Here is an 18,135-nt window from a genome sequence, read left to right on the forward strand (position 1 = left end):
TTGAGGATCAAGGTTTTGCCTTGAGGGGGGTGACGGGGGTATATATAGTGCTAAATACAGTAGCTACTGTATGATAACAGCATTATTCTTGATGTTTCCATGACAGATTTGTTAAGCATGAGAAATGATTACTTTAGACATATTGTGTCCCCCTGAGAAAAACTGTCCCATTTCTTTGATCTCAATTTATTTTATACTTTCTATTTATTTTCCTGGCCCAAGCTCTTGATTCCCCAAGCCTGACATTACAGGCCTGAGTGGGAATTACTAAGACTAAAAACTATTATTAACCCATGGAAATCCATGAGTGCCCTGTATGCTGCAGATTATTTTTCTGCTTTTTACTTTGGGGGAAGGGGGTACGGGGCAAGATGCTGCCATGGAGAATTTTGTGTGACAGAAGCTTTCAGTTTGCCTGTCTATCACTTTGTAAGACGTGAGACATGAGGGATATAAATACACTGCCTAGATACCCTTGTCCCCATCCTTCACCAATCTTCTCTCACGTGGTCCGTCTGATTGCACACCGCCCGCCTCCCACAGCCCCTCATGGAGGCTGGAGGTCCGTCTGAGTGCTGGGAGTGCTTCGCCCTCCACGACTCTGATAAGGACCTCAAAATAGCAAAAAAAGCCTCCATCATTCTCAAATTGGCCAACCACTGCAATGTAATGAGCAAAACCACCGACGAGACAGATCCAGCGCTTCTATTGCATTAGGCTTGTCTCCTTTTCTGTCTTCATTTCTGGGAGGGGACATATGCTGAGACAACATGACGATTCTGGAAAACGGCAGACCGGTGGGTGCACTGACAGATTGATTTGATTGATTATAGGAATTATTTGTTTCAGCAGAGATGTGACCTTGCAGTGCAGAGTCGTTCAGTTCAGTCTCTGCATCCGTGTCTAGTTTGCTGGTCAAACAAATATCTTGGCTGTGCAGACAGACAAGCTGAGCTGCACACACTGATGCAGTGACCCAGATCAAACACCTGGGGCCAGAGGGGAAAAGACTGCACACAGAAATACCTCTTCCATCAAGAGTGGGGGTAATATATTATACATTGGTCATTTTACATTCACATTACAGGTGGGGTATGTTTTTTTACTTTTTGCTGTTACTCATTTTTCAAAATAAAACCAATGATTTTTGTAATCAAAATCAAAAATGCAAAGCTCATTGTAGGTGTGTGCATGTCATGAGGTGGGATGCATGACTGCTGCTAACCCATACTGCTGTTATCAGTACATCCACACAAATACAGAGGAAACCTTAAATCTGAAGCACCGATGTGTATATACTCCTTGTAAATCAAAATAAATAGAGCATATACAGAGAGGTGTCAGATTAAGGAAGAACTGAAGGAGATGAGTGGAGAAATATAGCAGATGCTGATGCCTCCATACAGGGGTCACTGAATGGTTTGGGTATGAAAATGAGGTGAGAACTGAACACTAGGGATGTGTATATCTCCCTTCCGATTAAGAGGACGATGCATTTTATGATTCAAAGTGATACGATGCAATCTGATACAGTTCTTAACATCTGTTTAATGTAGACATTTATTTTCAATTCTAAATTATAATACAGTAAGCCAGTTCCAGAAAAGGGACATTGCTTACCTTCAAATACATATTTGGGATAATATACCTGTAGTAGTATTTTTTTCTTTATGACATGGGGAAAAACAAATATAAGACATATAAGACAAGTATATCATTTCAGAATTACATGTCATTATGTTTAGACTTTGTTCTGTGATTACCTGAGACTTCACCTAGTTGGAGCTAAGTTGTTTAATATCAGTGTTGTGTTCTTGCTTGTGCTGGCTGTATTAGCACTCACAGACTCCTCGCAGTCCTCCCCCTGCTGTACTTAACTGCTGTCCGACAGATATTAAACGGCTGTACTTCTGTCCGTCATGTTTGTTCCATGTACCAACCTTACAAGCTACACTGCGCTAACATTACTCTTGCGAACATAGAAAACATTTAACTCATATGACTAATGAGCTGTTTCCACTCTGACAGTCTCCTCATCGCTCCCATGGCGCTATAATACCTCCATGATCTCTGCACACAGATCTGATGGAACTTAGCTTACATTAATACATACACTTATTATAGTCAGTGTTATAAACAAATATTTGTAACAAAACAAAAACACAGTTGCTACTGTCCCTTCTTGGGATGCTTACACTACATGGACTCAACACCTCTACACAATGTAATGTTTTCTGTTGGCATGTCATCCTGGTCCACAAGCATAACCAAACCCACTGAAGCTCATTTTATCCATGGAGCTAAATGTTTTCACTTGTTGTGTGGCTCTCCCTCTGCTGTCTTTTGAGCTGAACCCACTCAAGTGGCTCCCTTTGTTGCATTATGTGCCTGTCTGTGCCCGCCCTTAGTCAAATTACTTCAAAACATCATGACACAATACAAGTAGGGAAAAGAGACACATTATAATATGTCAAACTATCAATTTTTCAATACACCTTGCAATACAAGCCCCAACAAACCACAAGAGAAGCAATAAATTAAGTGAAATTGAGATCTGGCAGACACGCCTGGATAACTGACAACTTCAGCTCCCTCAGGCATAAACCTAGAGAAAAGGTTTCATTTTTCACAAAAATATGCTTGCTGAGTGCAAAAAGTCCTGAAGTATTAATGTGTGGTGCAAAAGTGACGGTGTGAGTCAGAGAAGTAAGCCAAACATTTACAAAATGAATCACACCATCTAGCTTGTTGACTGGCACATTTGGTGTAGGACCATAGAGTACTCACATCATACTCTGTACCTCTGAGGGTAGGGGAGATGGAATGGGGCTCCGTCATGTGAAAAAGCACGTCAGCCCGAATTAACATATAACTGAATCACTCAGCTGCTGAATCTTTATCAATCGGGGGGGTCTCGGGCTGCGTGAGAAGCTGGATCAGCAAAGGCCGTCTGCCCCTTATATTAGCACTGCAATGGCTTCACAGCAGAGCCGATCAATAATAGCTAAACTTTAGTGGTGTGTATTACTGTCTCAGCCTGCTCTTCAGCGTTGCTCGTCGATGCTGTAAAAACACACTTCCTGCATACTTTTACCTTCTTTCCAGTCAGTCAAACCACTAAAGACGTGAGTAGCAATGGGGACAAGTTAAAGATGACAATGTGACATCATCTTTGTCTGCATGTCTTTAAGACCACAGTCATGATAGAGGTTGCTATATGCTATATTCATGAGATGTTGGTGTATGTGTGTAGGCGCTTTTCACAGCAGTTATATTGACTTGTCAATGCAGGAAAAGCACAGGTGGAATTAATAACTTTAATGATGGCTGCATTCCATTTAGGTGAGCCAGTTCCAGGGCTGTTGAGCATGCTCACTCACTAACATGGCTTACTAGGACCTGAGACATTGTTAATGTTATTATTTGTACTTGTGATTTCCCTGCTTTGGCAAGTCAGAATGTCTGCAGTGAAAAGGGTCTCTTGTGTATGTACAGTTGGCTACATTAGCTAACTTAAGGTGTGACTATCTATGTCACCTTTATCTTATAACCATCTTCAAAATGTTGTTGTCTTTTCAACATAGATTAGCCTAGCACATAGCATATCTATCGAAAGGAGAAAGTTGATCGAGCTTCTGACTGAGGCTTGCTCAAATGTTATTGGAGCACAGAGCAAAAAGAGGTGGGACTTAGGGAGGGTCGCCCATCCGTAGATACAACCCTGTCTCCAAGAAATTCTGTTCATATACAACTAATTTGCAAATGTTTTTTAAAGGGAAAAAAGCATGGATCACGTTTTCCATTTACCCCTCGTCACTGTGGTGTTGTACATATATACTGTATATGTGGCACTTCATTTACTACAAAAAACAACAACATTGCTTTAGACTCTCCTGAATTCTTTTATATAAATATGCATTAAGTAAGTTATCAAGTGTGTAAGACAAAAATGTGTTCTCAGTGCCAAGTGTATTTCAGATGAAAGTAAGGCTTAGATTTACTGGCATGGACTGAACATCACCTTCTCTACACATGTCTGACCAGATGCTTCATAACATTCCTACCATAGAGAAAAAAACAAGAATCCAGCCAGTAGGAGTCTTCCTCCACTGTGTCATACTGAGGGCAGAGGCATTCACTGATTCACTCCACTGGTTTCCTAGATTTTACAAGTCTGTATGTTGCTTGGAGGACCAGTGGTAGTACTTCATATCAAATTAATGTATCAAGCTGACTCACATAAGGGTTGACCCTAATGGAACTACACTGATGAACTATTATCTGTGAGCTCTGTGAATTTTTTCCCATACTTTTAGCAGCAATATGGGGCAGTAGGTCAGTCTACCACTTTGGTCCAGACTGAAATATGCTAAATTGTTCACACTGTATGCAACTGTTGGATGGATTACCATGAAACTTTAAAGACATTCATAATCTTCTGGCTTTTCCTCTAGCGCCACTAGTAGGTCAAAGTTTTCAATTATTCCAATGAAATACAGTATCTTCAACACGTTCTCACTCCCAACTTCTCAAATATATCAAAATAATATATATATGGTCAGCGGCCCTCTACTTCAAAGTATGGCACTATAGGTATGTAGGAATATATAATAATAATAATAATAATAATAATATCTTGAAAACTGTAAATTTAGAGATTAGCTTCCCAGTCATGGAAACACCTGGAAAATGATTACAATGACCAAATATCCTGGAAACAATTTATGTTGTCCTGGAAATGCTTATTTGTATTTTAGCCCTGTGCTTCTGTTTAGTGCTAATAACCAAACGTTAACATGCTAAAATGCTAAATGTGTTGTAGAGCTGCAGAGATACCCTGGCCTACAAATCTTGTTCTCCAGCCGTAAGAAATCATTTTTGTTTGGTACAGACCCCAACAAAAGTTTTTTTCAGTAATAATTGGGATGCAAAAAGGATCATTTCCACAATAATCCTAAAATATCAAAATAATCGCAATATGATGTGTTTACCATATTGGGCAGCCCTAATTCAAACTGTGAACATGGAAAACAATAACTGCTAAACATCAGCGTGATAGCATGCTGATCTTAGCATTCAGCTCAAAGCTGCTGTGTCTAAATACAGTCTGTCCGAGCTGTTAGTGTGCCTGTATACTCTGCACACTAGGTCTTGTTTTTCTGTCACACACTTACCTTCAGGAAACCATTAGTTTGTCTGTTTCTGATAAAACAACTTCACATGAACCCTGGGGTAAAAGATATTTTTCCATTTTAGGAAAAAATCATGTCTGTCGTGTGCAGATTGTTGGAAAATGCAGAAGACAAACGTGTAAGATTTATGAATAAACACATTTGTGTACATGTTACATTTCGTGGTATTCCATTCTGTTTGTCACTCTTGGTCATAGACATAATAGGCCTATTATATTATAATTTAATATTATTTTTTATTGAATTAATACATATGCTATTGGTGTAAAGGAGAGAGAGAGTTGAATACAAGTTTTATGTATTTCAGCTTTTGTACAGTAAAAACTTGATGAAATATGCTCACGTAGGCTCTCTCCACCACGACCCGGGGATGACCCTAGACTCCCCGATCTTCTGGAAACATAAATGTTTGCTGCAGATACTAACAGTGTCGGTGAATGTTGACTCTTATTCAAGCCAAATAAGCTGAGGGGATTTCTCTTCTCCTCCCTGCAAATGGGCCAATGTGTCCATCTGGCATCGGGAAAAAGCTGCGCATTTCGAGCTGTGAGTCCAATCACAATATTGCAGCGTGTTCGATTACTGTGGGAACTTCCAAGTGGAGATGCGAGATGTAGGCTAGTGTGAGAGGAGAAACAAATGGCTCGCCTGGGGTGAGAGAGCAGCAGAAGGCTTTGCTTGTGTGCAGTCTGGTGGTACACATGTCTGGGTTTGGCTGTAATGAGGACACCACAGAGTCCCAGTTTGCAGTGTTGACAGAGCCTGGTGCACCTCAAGGTCACTAAGAGCTAAAGCAGACAACTGGGAGTTCGTTCAGAAATAAATATCTTGTCTTTATCCTCTCGCGTTTACATCAGTGAAGACACAAGTGGAGTGTGAATTCCACACACGCTGATATACACTAAGTCATCAATTATATAAGCAGCCCGTGCAGAATAATCTCATTTTGTCATACCAAATAATTGACTCACTTAATCAACCTCCCAATACTTAAGAGTCATCTACTTTGTTTCCCAGAGAAGCGTTGTGTGTTGCTTTTCATTACAGGTAGATAAATGTGCTTGCGAGGACCGGCCGAATAGTTAATGTATTTGGTTGTTAATGTGACCATGACCGTGCCCTTTAAGTCCTAAACGCTAAGAGAGTATGGCCATGCTAGCAGCTCTGTGAGGCTACTACACAGTTTTGCTTCGAGCTAAATGCTAATCATAGATAGCATTTATTAACAGACATAGTCTCCGTGACGTCATCCATAGGTTTCTCAAGAGCCATTGAGAAGCTTACTGTGGTCGGCTCTGGCCGTCGCCATCTTGGCAGTCCTGACCCCGCCAAACTGTGGGTGGAGCTGAGGCGGGCCGAATTCCATGCTATCAATTATGCATAACTTTAAACCTTAGTATAAGTTAAACGGGTGAGTTATATAAAAATAACTGTGCAGTTGTCATGATATTAGCTATAGAGACCAAAACCGTTTCTTGTACCGCGCTATAAACATGTAAAGCTGTAAAGTTGGACATTTTAACAAGGAGTCTGGACTTGCTTTTGGAACCAGCCTCAAGTGGCCGTTCAAGGACCTTCAGTTTTTGCCACTTCTGCTTAATTTTTCAGTCATGGAGGTTGCAGCCTAATGTTAGCATGCCAACATGCATGCAACATACAACAGCATCACTGAAATGCTGATGTTAAGCAGGTATGCCACCTTCCACCACCCTAATACAGCTAGCACCATCTTAACATGCTAGCATTGGTTAATTCGCACAAAACATAAAGTAGAGACTGATGGGAATTATAATTTGTTTCACTGGCGTTTAGTCACAAACCAAAGTGTTGGACTAATTAAAATGTTGACCTGATGAGGTATTACCAAAGTTCTTACAATTCATCCTGAGGGTGACATGAATGCCTGGACCACATTTTCTGGCAGTCCATCCAATACATGTGAGACATTTTGCTCAAAACCAAAAATGTCAACCTCAACCTTCATCCTGTGGGGAACATGAATGTCTGTACAAAATGTAAATCTCCATCCCTGGAGTCACACCTCTAGCATGGCTAATATCTTATATTCCACTCTACTGTAGCTGCACTGGAAATATAACATCACAACATCGGCAGAAATACATTTCACAATGGAACCATAAATGCAAGATAAATCACCAAAAACCTGTTTTTAAGTGTGAAGGTGTTTATGTTTGGTCTTTTCAGAAAATATCATGACCCATGCTGAGCTGCAGAAGATTCTGAAAGAATACTTGCTGTGGCTACAGCAGCAGTGATTAGTTTTAAAGGAAATATTACTTTCTAAATGGCTCCTCAGGTAAATATTTTCAGTAAGTAAAAAGAACATCAAGGAACATCTGCTTCCATGGAACCGTGAGACAACTAATATAGGAGATATGGATACAATTTCAGATTTGTGCATGTCATGTCAATATAGAGAAAATAAGAAGAAATAGTTATTATACTTGACTTAGAATACATTCATTTTAAAATGTTCTGACAGAATGTCTTAACACAACATATTATTACTCTGTGTTTGTTGAAAAGAAACAAGAAATGATCCTCAAATCCCCTCTCTGTTGTTTTATTCAATCCCGGGTTAATGCATTGCTCGACATCTCTTGCTTCCCCTGTCCGTCCGATTCTCCGCGAGTGCGCTAAAAGAGTAAGCTCAGATAAGCAAGAAGGAAAAAAAAGGTTTGCGAATACAATGTAGGCTTAGTGCCAGCAGCTTGAGTTTTGAGTCAATGGAGAGAGGGGGGAGTGTTGTTCTAAGTGCTGGAAGTAAATCTGAGAATTCAATAAGTCTCTAGGCACTTCTATTATTCAAAAGACACAAGGAACACAATGAAAACAAAAGGGGCAATGTAGTGTGTATAGAAGTGCATACGGATGTGTGTGTGTTGCAGGGTTCTTCCCATCCACATCACACTGGAAAGCTTGATGCGTTTGGTGCATAATTTAGCTGTGTTGTATCTGTCTACAGTCCGTGGGGCATGACATCATTGTTCTATGGAGATAACTGAACTGTAAGAAGTACATGTGCAGTTATGTTACTTGCTGGGTAGATTTCTTATGGTCTACCTGTTCCCACGACTACATAGACTGTTTAAGTATAGTCCTTCTTCAACTTTTGGCATACTTTGTTTTACCATAAAAGGAGTTCCACGTTTTTAAATGTGTGTTGTAGACTCTGTTATTTAGTATGTTATTTAGTACTGTTTTAACGAAGTTTGCAAATTCAGAAAAGTTTTTTTACTTTGGGTTTTTAGCCACACCAGCTGCTAGTTGCAACCAGTCGGTCAGCCGGTAAAGTTTTCTTGCACGTCTTGAAATCGAGAAGGCCTTGCGACCCCCCATGAAGCTTTGCCAACCCCCAGGTTGGGAACCACCGATTTATGAGATAGTTTGTTATGAAATGTCATACATACATATTGGTTGGGGGTTTAAACATAAATTTTGATACAGTGTTTGTGAGAATTGATACAGTATAAATATAAATATATAAATATATTTAAACAAATATCACAATTTCAATATATTCTTACACCCCTAGCTATACAATTGTGACAAAAATTGGGATTAGAAATTGTAAAACATTTGTTCAGATTGCAAATACAAAGCAAACTACAATGTTGCTTGAATCCAGGAGACTCAACAAGTTGTCATTTATGAAATATGTTTCTTCCATGCAATTTTCCATATATGGATATACTGCAGTGGTAAAATATCAACATGGACTGAGGAAAAAAGAACGGAAAAGGAAAGACAAAGGACAGACGAGTATGTTCTTCACAGCAGAATAAACACACTGCCACTAGTCTGGACAGACAAAGAATAGAGCACCACCCTGTCAACAGAACATCCAAGGCAGAAGACGTTACAGCAGCATCCAAAGTTTAACTGACATGTGATATGTGGGATGTATGGTGTTGCAGATTGAACATTTAATAAATTAATAAATTGCTTTAATTTACTAACTATATCTTACTTGTAAGTAATTATACCAGGTCTTGTTATTTAGAATGTAAGTCATTGGAGAACAAATGCTGGAGTGTGTGTGTCTGTACTTTAACATATTCAGTGTGTATGGCAGGCACATGTGACATGACATTTTCCACACTGCTGCAGGATGTAGCACGCTACAATCCAATTAAGATGTATAGAAGAGGGTTTCAAAAGCTGAATATTCTTAAAACGACAACATATGAAAAAATGACTGGATAGTCAATCCTGCTTTTTATGTTTCAGTCTTAAGTATTTGAGTGTGACAAACTGTTCATTAGCATAACCTACAGTTCATTTTACTGTCAACTTAGCATCACATTCTGTGAAGCAGCCATGTCTGCATCTGGCAGCAGTGATAGCAGCCATTCTCAGTGGCTGCACAAAGTCTCTTACTTTTAACCATCTTTCATCTGCACAACAATAACCTGGGGGAGTTCATGCTTCGAGCTGATCTTTTTCAAAAATAGATCTTTTTTATATGCAGGAGGGGGAAAAACATTTACATGTCATTGACCTGCACTATGCAATGCAACTGGATTTTTACACCAGCATGTCTGAGCCAAACTACATTTATTGTACACTGAATTGTAATTTGGTCATACTGAAGGTAGTGCCATGCCTTGTTCAGTGCAGGATTAACTTGACAGTAATAAAAGACTGGAATTTCAGGTCCATTGGGATGCCATTAGATATTACCATCTGGCTGCTTGATCCATGGATGACTGTCTCTGTGCAAAGAGACACACCAACCATGCAGGAGCTATGGCCACCATACAGCTCTTAAATATGGATGTTAGTTTTGGTTTCACTGAAATACAAATGCACTCTTCTGTGTTTTATTTAACCAGGTAGCCTCATCTGTGCCTGAATTGGACCAAAAAAGCTGTCAGTACCCTAACCCTGAACACAACATAGCCCTGACCCTAATTCTCGTGGCGTTTATCCTTTTTAACAAGGACATTTTCTGTGCTGTGTTCTTAGCATTGAGCTAGCTGTGTTTACAGAGGGTGTTAAAGAGAACCTCACCAACATTTCTATACACAAGGTTTTTCGAAATACCAAGCTCCAAAAACTGAACTTGCTAGAGTGGTTTTAGGGCCTGCATCAGTGCATCAGAGTAGTTATTTTTAAGCAATTATTTCACAACTTTGATTGTATCCCCCTCAGAAAAAATACTGAGGTCCAGATCTTGGTGACTTCAGATGTGGGTACACCGATGCTATGTTTGATATGTGACCCTTGCATTTGATCTCTTAAATGTACTGAATATAATACATCAGATGGGCTGAAGAAGGTCGTTGCAGTTAGGAATGTTTCTTTGCAACAAGAGTCATAATCAGTCCTCTCTTTGAGGCACGCACAAGCGCACACGCCCCCGGATAAAAGAGCGAGCTCCCAGAAACCCATGGTATAGTTCACACACTGGGTGACAGTACTCAATAAGAAGTAAGGGTACTCATGTGGACCAAAATCAGAAGTGCCAGTACTCATCACTGGTGAGTACTGGCCTGTTTAAGACACTGAGTCTCATTGGGATTAAAAAAATGTAGCCTTTTTAACTGTTTAAGAAAGACTCGGCCAAGAAATAGGCATCATGACAAACAGTGCAGCTGTGCACACTTAACATAATTACATAAATATTCATGAGCAAAAACACAAAGTGACATACAGGTAAGCTGAGTCAAAAGTCATTATGCGAGCAACAGCCCGTCAGCAGGAACAGGAAACAAGCCCAAATAGATTTAAACTAAACAAAGAATAATCAGTTTCTTATTGAATGTGCCTTGAGATCCTTCATAATCATTTTAAACTCATACACAGAGACCAGCTCTCAGTTTTACATGATTTCCCCATGGGCTGCGGGAGCTGAGTACATGAAAGCCCTTTGGTCTAATTCAGTTTGCCTCAGCAAGAAGAACAGAAAAAACACACTTCCATGATCACACGCAGTTATTTTCCTCCAGGTTTTCAGACAAGAGTACAGAGAGTAAACAGCCAGCCCCAGCTTTCCAGATAAAAGTGTTCCATGAACAAATCAACAAGTTTATAAGGTACAACGAGGGTCGAGATGTTCAGTGTCAGTAATAAACCTTGGTGCTCCAGGAGGCGCAGTGCCAATGTCACACACAGTGGGAGGAAGTATGTGTATATTAAACAATGTCCTAATAAAGAACAGCCGTAAAGGCGTCTTTTAAATACAGAAACAAAAACACATGTTGCTGAAGTTAAGTGTTTGTTTCGTTGTTATTTTTAATGGTTTTAATCTCATTGCTTTTGATATTAAAGGGCCAGTGTGTAACATTTAGGAGTATCTATTGAAATATTATATTCAGTTCAGGTATGTTTTCATTAGTGTATAATCACCTGCAAAAATGAGAATCGTGTTTTCATTACCTGGGAGGAGACGTTTTTATCTATAGAGGGTCATCTTCGGTAGGGGTATGCCATGTTAATCCACCATGTTTCTACAGTAGCCCAGAATGGACAAACTATATAGGGCGAGTTTATCCCAAGTTTAACATCCGCATAGTTGCTCCTACACGCTTGGAAGGCTGATCTGTATTCAGTTGGCTGCAATTGGCAGCTTCACCACCAGATGCCACTAAATCCTACACACCGGCACCTTTTTAGCAAAAGACATGTCAGTAGGAAAAGCATGGGTGTAATTAATAACATTAATCACCTGGTATTGTGCATTCTGCCTCTACTTGGCCACTACAATGTACAGAATCATCCATAATGTTATTTGTACACCTGTGCTCTTCCTGCCAGTGTGTGCCATAATAAAGGACTATCATGCTGTAGGATTATATTGACACCTCAAAGAAACTACAATCATCATACTGGCCTACCATATAATTATATTTACATACTGTAGGTAGATTTAGAATTTGTAACTATTCAGAGTATATTAAGATTAAACATTAATGGTGTACTATGTTCCTATATGTTAAGGTTGTTAACGTAACAATTGTATAATAACTGTAGAATGACCAGAAAGTAGCCTAATGCTGTGGTAGCAACAGATATGAATTCTTTATTGAGGTGTTTTATGATCATTTTAAATGTTGTCGCAAGTGACAGGATTAAGCTTTCAAATAAATAAATAAATAATACAAAGTAAAAATAAACTGCACTGTTGTGGAAGTGGAACAGCCGAGGTTAAACCCTGCTTTATCCTGCCAGTTGCTAAAATGGCAGAATCATTTCTGATTGAGTGTCGCTCTATGAGAAAAAGTTTTTTTTTTTTTGGTAACCCATTTTATCCAACCTTTTTTTTTTAACCTGCCATAGTATTTTAGATTTGCATTTGTGAGGGTTTTAACAAACACATGCAGGAACTGCTCAAATGTGTGTGATACACAATCAAATGCTATGCATGGAGATGTTATGTCTATAGTTTTGTGCAATTTCGCAACCTTGAGATGCTCTTAAGCAGCGTATGCCTTGAAGTAAACATTGACTTAGAAGTAATTATTAATTCAGATTTCAATTCTAATTTATTCTTTGTAATCACAGTGTTGGAAGGGTTCCGTTTGCACACATTATTTCATTTGTCGCAGTAAATTTAGTCTGGAGATGGCCTGATTAGAAAATCCTTCTTGTAATTCCTTGGGGTATTAATAACAGCATCTAACGTTGTTTGTATGTTATCCCCTTTTTTCAGGATAAAAAGACATTTATCACATTGGACTGCCACATATACTGACTTACAACACAAACTAGAAGCAGGGCCTGAAGGAAACACAGTGGTTAAAATAACTATACCTGAATCATATTAGAATCTCACTTGAATTACAGATTTACACGTGTTACATAATACAATTCATACGCATGCTAGCATAATTAGATATAGCTCTATATTTAGGCATAATTAGCACAGTAATCATGAAATATGCTGTGAGTCTCTGATTTTACTTTTATAAATGCAGTATTGATACACACTTACTGATTATGTCAAACAATCATGGATATTTCTACACTACACAGATGCAGGTACATCCTTATTTTGCCTGTTGTGGGACTCTTTGAACAGGTTGAATTGTATGTCACAGACATTGAGTAGCATTTGTATTCCAGGCTGCATCAGCTGTCATCGCAGAGATATAACAGGGCTCAGTGGGAGAAAACTGCTTGATGTAAGCAATGCATGTCTCTGGAACTGGAGGCCAGACTATATCCACTATGACAAAAACAGGACTTTACAAGAATGGGGTTGTTCTATCATGTGAACAGGGTAAGAGAGCTCTGGGCTGACATGGCTGGAGCGCCTGTCACTGAGTTCCGACATATGAGCTGGCCTACAGCCCTCGACGGGGCTATGAGTTACAGCCAGTGAAAAATGGGTAAGTGAATATTTTATTGAAAGCCTGCCGTATGCAATTGGTCACAGCAGTGACAGGCTGCCAGACTCAACTTTTAACATATACATTTCTATAGAAACTCAAAGAGCCTAACATGCATAGCAAGAATAGATTTAAGATCCAGTGTAACATTCAGGAAGATCTATTGGCAGAAACAGGTAGTATAATATTCATAGGTATGTTTTCATTAGAGTTTCATTAGAGTCCTCTTCTATGGAGTCTGCCATGATGAACTGCTGTGTTTTTAGGCTAATATAATTAGCTAAAACTAAACAAAAAAAATTAAACTAGCTGTGAAAAACATTTTAGTTAACTAAAATAAAAATAAGACATTGCAAAAAATCAGACCTGAATCTGATTTGGATCACATATGAAAGTGGCCCAAATCAGAAGTGAAAAGATTCAGTGGGATTTCACACTGTCACACTGATGTTCACACTGTCATGCAAAAATCAGATCTGAGTCACATACGAGCAAAACAATCGGATTTGGGTTAGTCTGGCCTGCAGTGTGAACGTGGCCATGAAATAGAAGGATAAACACAGGTGGTACCAATGATAATTAAAGTTCTTTCCATTCAGGTCGAACAGAGTTGTCTCCAAGGAAAGGCTCTAGTACGCTGAATGGAATACAACATTAATTAGTATCATAGGTAACATCTGTGTTTATTCTGTTTCATGTCAAAATGGCTGCCTTGACAGCTCATAATAACTTGGATATTGCCTCCTGACACTTGCCTTCCTTTCATTTTAATAAGGAAAAGTGGGAATGTGGTCTTTTAAAGTCGCTCATCTTCTCTTCCATTTCCCAACACATAAAGGACTGGAGCCTGGTGGTTTCCTATCTGAGCTCCCAGCTGCCTGCCTACCTACAGTATAAGGCCACAGTAGTAAAAAGCCTCCCACATCGTGTCAACTATAAATTCTTGTCTGTGTGAGTGATGCTTTCGGTAGCTATGGTAACCTAATATAATACCCCCCTCCCCTCTCTCTCTGTCTCTCTCTCTCTCTCCCTTTCCCTCAGTCTCCGCCTGTGTCTCTCTCCCTCTATCCATCCACACCAAAGCTCTTTAGGCTACTTTGCGCATGTACGGCCAGTCAAACCGAGCATTGCATCGACTCCAAGATGGCGAAAACACGTCTGGCTTGCCTCCTGACTCTCCTCTCAACTCACTGTAAGTACAAAAATCACATTAAAGTGGCTTTTATTGTTCCCCTTCTCTTCTTTCCGTCAAATGCTGTTTACTTCTGCATCTGTTTGGTCGAGATTTTACACCGGCGATGGGCAAAAATTCTGCCTCAGAAGTAACCCTATCTGGACGCAACTAACGTTAAAGTCAAACCGGACTGACAGCGAGAGCACTCTCCCCGACGTCAAGTAAATATAGTTATTAATTCCGTTAACAAAATGACAAATGTAGTCGCCATTTTTGGTACAACTTACTGTCAACGTGACTGGCGAACGTAGCGGGTCGAGCGACGGTTTAAATCAGCTATTGTTACTCAAATCCAAAGCTTACTCCCCCTGACTGTTTTAACCGGAGTCTGTGAGCGAAATAACACAATAACTGTCCGGTTGTAGCCACATATTAGCATAGCAGGACTAAATGTCCAGCTCTCGCATCTGTTCAATTAGCGGCAGAGTCTGGTACAGCCACCACGTTTCTTTCTGCCCTCCTCACTCCGAAAAAGTTTCAGCCTCTCAAGTTTTGGAGAGAGACTTTGTGTTTGTGAATTAAATATGGATTAAAACGGCTTCGTAGCCCGCGCCGTTAACTATTTACCGTGGCTTTTGGAGCCGCGGTGATGGCTGCGGAGTTGTTGGAAGTAGTGATGCGAGATAACGGTTTTTTTTTGCCTGCGGCGGAATAAAGCGGGCTGTCCGCGGGAGGAGCCAGCCGGGCCAGCGAGTGTCCCCGACCCCCTCCTCCTCCACCTCCTCCCGCTGCTGGACCCTTTCAGACCGCACCAGAGCTGAGCTGGTAAACAGAAACAGCCGTCGGAAAATCGATTGTTTTCATTGAATCCCCCTTAAAGACCCCGTACACCCGCTTTATTGGTGCTATGGCTGGAGGCGATACAGACGCTCACCTGTAAGAGCGGCACTTCATTTAAATAGAACGGGCCAGCGGGAAACACTGTACCATGCTTTTAATGTGAACTCACGACAATATTAGGAGGAGTAGCGAAGTTAAATCAGCATTTATATCGAACTATATCTGATTAAGAATCTAATATTTACTCTGCACTATTTGTTACAGAAAAGCGAGAAGACACTTGTTGCTGTGCTATAGTTTTCCTGGCAAATCAAGATGTCGTATCCCATTACACAGATCTCTTTATCAATTCTATATTTTTACTATTGTTGCACTCATTATAACTATTAATAGCCTATTATTGTGCATCCATACAATTTTATCATCACAGTTATTATTATTATTTTTTTCCCTTTCTTATCCTTTGTTGCTGTTTTGTCCCATTCACTGAATCTGTACATACTTTAATTTACACTACTACATAAGTGTGTGTGTGTGTGTGTGTGTGTGTGTGTGTGTGTGTGTGCGTGCAGATGTGTATGCCATCTTTTTTCCCCTCATTGTCTGTGTACATATTGTAAATGTAGGAGTTTTTGTTGGGATTTGTTGGGGTATTTGTTTGGATATTTGGTGGACTGATGAGTCGGCTTTTTGGTTGTGATGTTGATCTCATGGTGGGTCCGGGGATAGTTTGGCCTAAATGCGTGGCCCCCGGGGGTATGTGTGTGCAATGTGTGTATAGTATATGGTGTGGCCTGTGTTGAATGTATTAAAATGAATTGATTTTTAAAATATGAAAAAAACCAAAGAATATAAAGATGGTTTTACTACTGTTGGAGCCTCACTAATCCTCTCAGCTGCTCCCAAACTATCACAGCAGTTTGTTTTAAAATCAGGGCTGTGTAAAGCTATAGTTTGCATAGTGTCAATCTACATAGATTTGCTTTGGGTTAAAAAGAATGGGAAAATATACATTTCTTCATTGCATCCCTGATAAGACACAGTATATCATTTGCCTGGACATAGATTTAATGGTCTGAAATCCTGCTTTAATTTAGAAAATTGTTTTAAAAACTTAATTCAGATCATAATTCGGGCATGGGAGTTGTTCGTTTGGCCTTTAAGGGGAAAAATATTTTTATTTTAAGCATAACAGATGGTTTTGGGAAGAGGAGATCATTCTCTTTTAAAAATGTCACCAGTGCATTCAGAAACTTCTTTCTGTTTGTGCATGAATATCTGTGCTTTGATAAAAAAGATTTGCCACAACAGTTTGCCATGAAATGCAGTGCTTGTTTTTCCCTGGTTTCCCCTCGGACATAGATTAAGCAAGGTGTGAGAGGACAGACATACAGATCAAAGGGAAGTACAGACATAAGAACCTCCTGTGATCTCTCAAGTGTGTGAATTGGCTTATTCTCTTAGCTTTAATTAGGAATAGCAATGGGGCTTGTTTGAAATCTGTTGCTGCACTATCAACACTGTCTCTCCTGACATACCTCCAGGCTGTGTGTGCTCATTTGAATTATTATTTTTTTTTCTCCAGCGATACATTTCAAAGTCAGTGCTCGTAATGATGTTCCCCTGAGTAAATCTGTGACAGGGCATGGTAGTAGCACCATTGACATTTTCGGGGGTGGGGGGGCAGTGAGCTGGGGAAGATTTAAGAATTTCTTTTGTCTTGCCTGGACAGGGCTTAACCATGTGGCCGACTGGCTCCCAGCCAGCATCGCCACTGTCTTTAGATACAGGACAAATCTGGCTAGACTCAAGCTGGCCACAGGCCGTGTAATGAATTACTATTGGTGCTGATAGGCACTGATTACTAATAGGTACTGACTCTAATTAGAATGCTTCTTGTATTTTAGAGAAGCTCTGCTCCAAATTCAGTTTCTGATGTTTTACAAAGCGAGTAAGAAATTCAGAGAGGGATGAGCGTGTCATTTGCTTCTTGTTCTGTAGGTCACACTCGGTGTTATTTCTGGGTCTGTGAGACGTGCTTGTTATTTTCAATTCATGGCATTCTTTGGGCGGCTATCATCTTAATGGCTACGCAACCCCAGCCATTCCGAGTGAAGGCTAAAGCCAGCATGGCTGAACATAGCTGCGAATATCAGCCCAGTCATCTGTCAGCGGAGAGAAAGACGAGGGCCATTGTTATTTTAAGGACTCATGCTTACAGCAGACTTTCTATTCTGATCTGATGGAATGCATTGACATTTTCCATTGTTGGCTTCACCTGAGCTATTTCACTTCAAATATTCCAAAGAAAGTGGTACGCACTTTAAGAGGACATCTGCCAGAACACTCCTGCCAAGAAGGTGGCCAAGATATGTGGGAGCTTGGAAGATGCTCAAAGTGGATTAGTACTGAGCTAATATAAACGTTGAGATCACTGCTTTGCCTCTTATAAGAAACACCTGTGGACATTCAGACCTCACTGCGGCATTTCTGAAATTGTGTGCATCAACCACAGTCAACTTCAACATTAACTGAACAAAAGACTCAATAATGAGCTTTCACACTCGCTGAAGTG

At 40.0% G+C, this 18,135-nt stretch overlaps 1 protein-coding gene across 1 annotated transcript in view; it reads left to right on the forward strand.

The window, feature by feature from the left end:
• Positions 1 to 755: 755 nt before the first annotated feature.
• Positions 756 to 18,135, forward strand: part of LOC127364230 (junctional adhesion molecule 3B) — a 50,721-nt gene continuing 33,341 nt past the window's right edge. Inside the window, exons 1-2 of the mRNA XM_051401620.1 lie at positions 756 to 797; positions 14,588 to 14,738. Coding sequence (XP_051257580.1) covers positions 771 to 797; positions 14,588 to 14,738 — 178 coding nt within the window. The 5' untranslated portion in view covers positions 756 to 770. The remainder of the gene's footprint in view (positions 798 to 14,587; positions 14,739 to 18,135) is intronic.

The sequence above is a fragment of the Dicentrarchus labrax genome, unplaced genomic scaffold, assembly GCF_905237075.1.
Source record: "Dicentrarchus labrax unplaced genomic scaffold, dlabrax2021, whole genome shotgun sequence".
In the NCBI taxonomy this organism is placed as follows: domain Eukaryota; kingdom Metazoa; phylum Chordata; class Actinopteri; family Moronidae; genus Dicentrarchus; species Dicentrarchus labrax.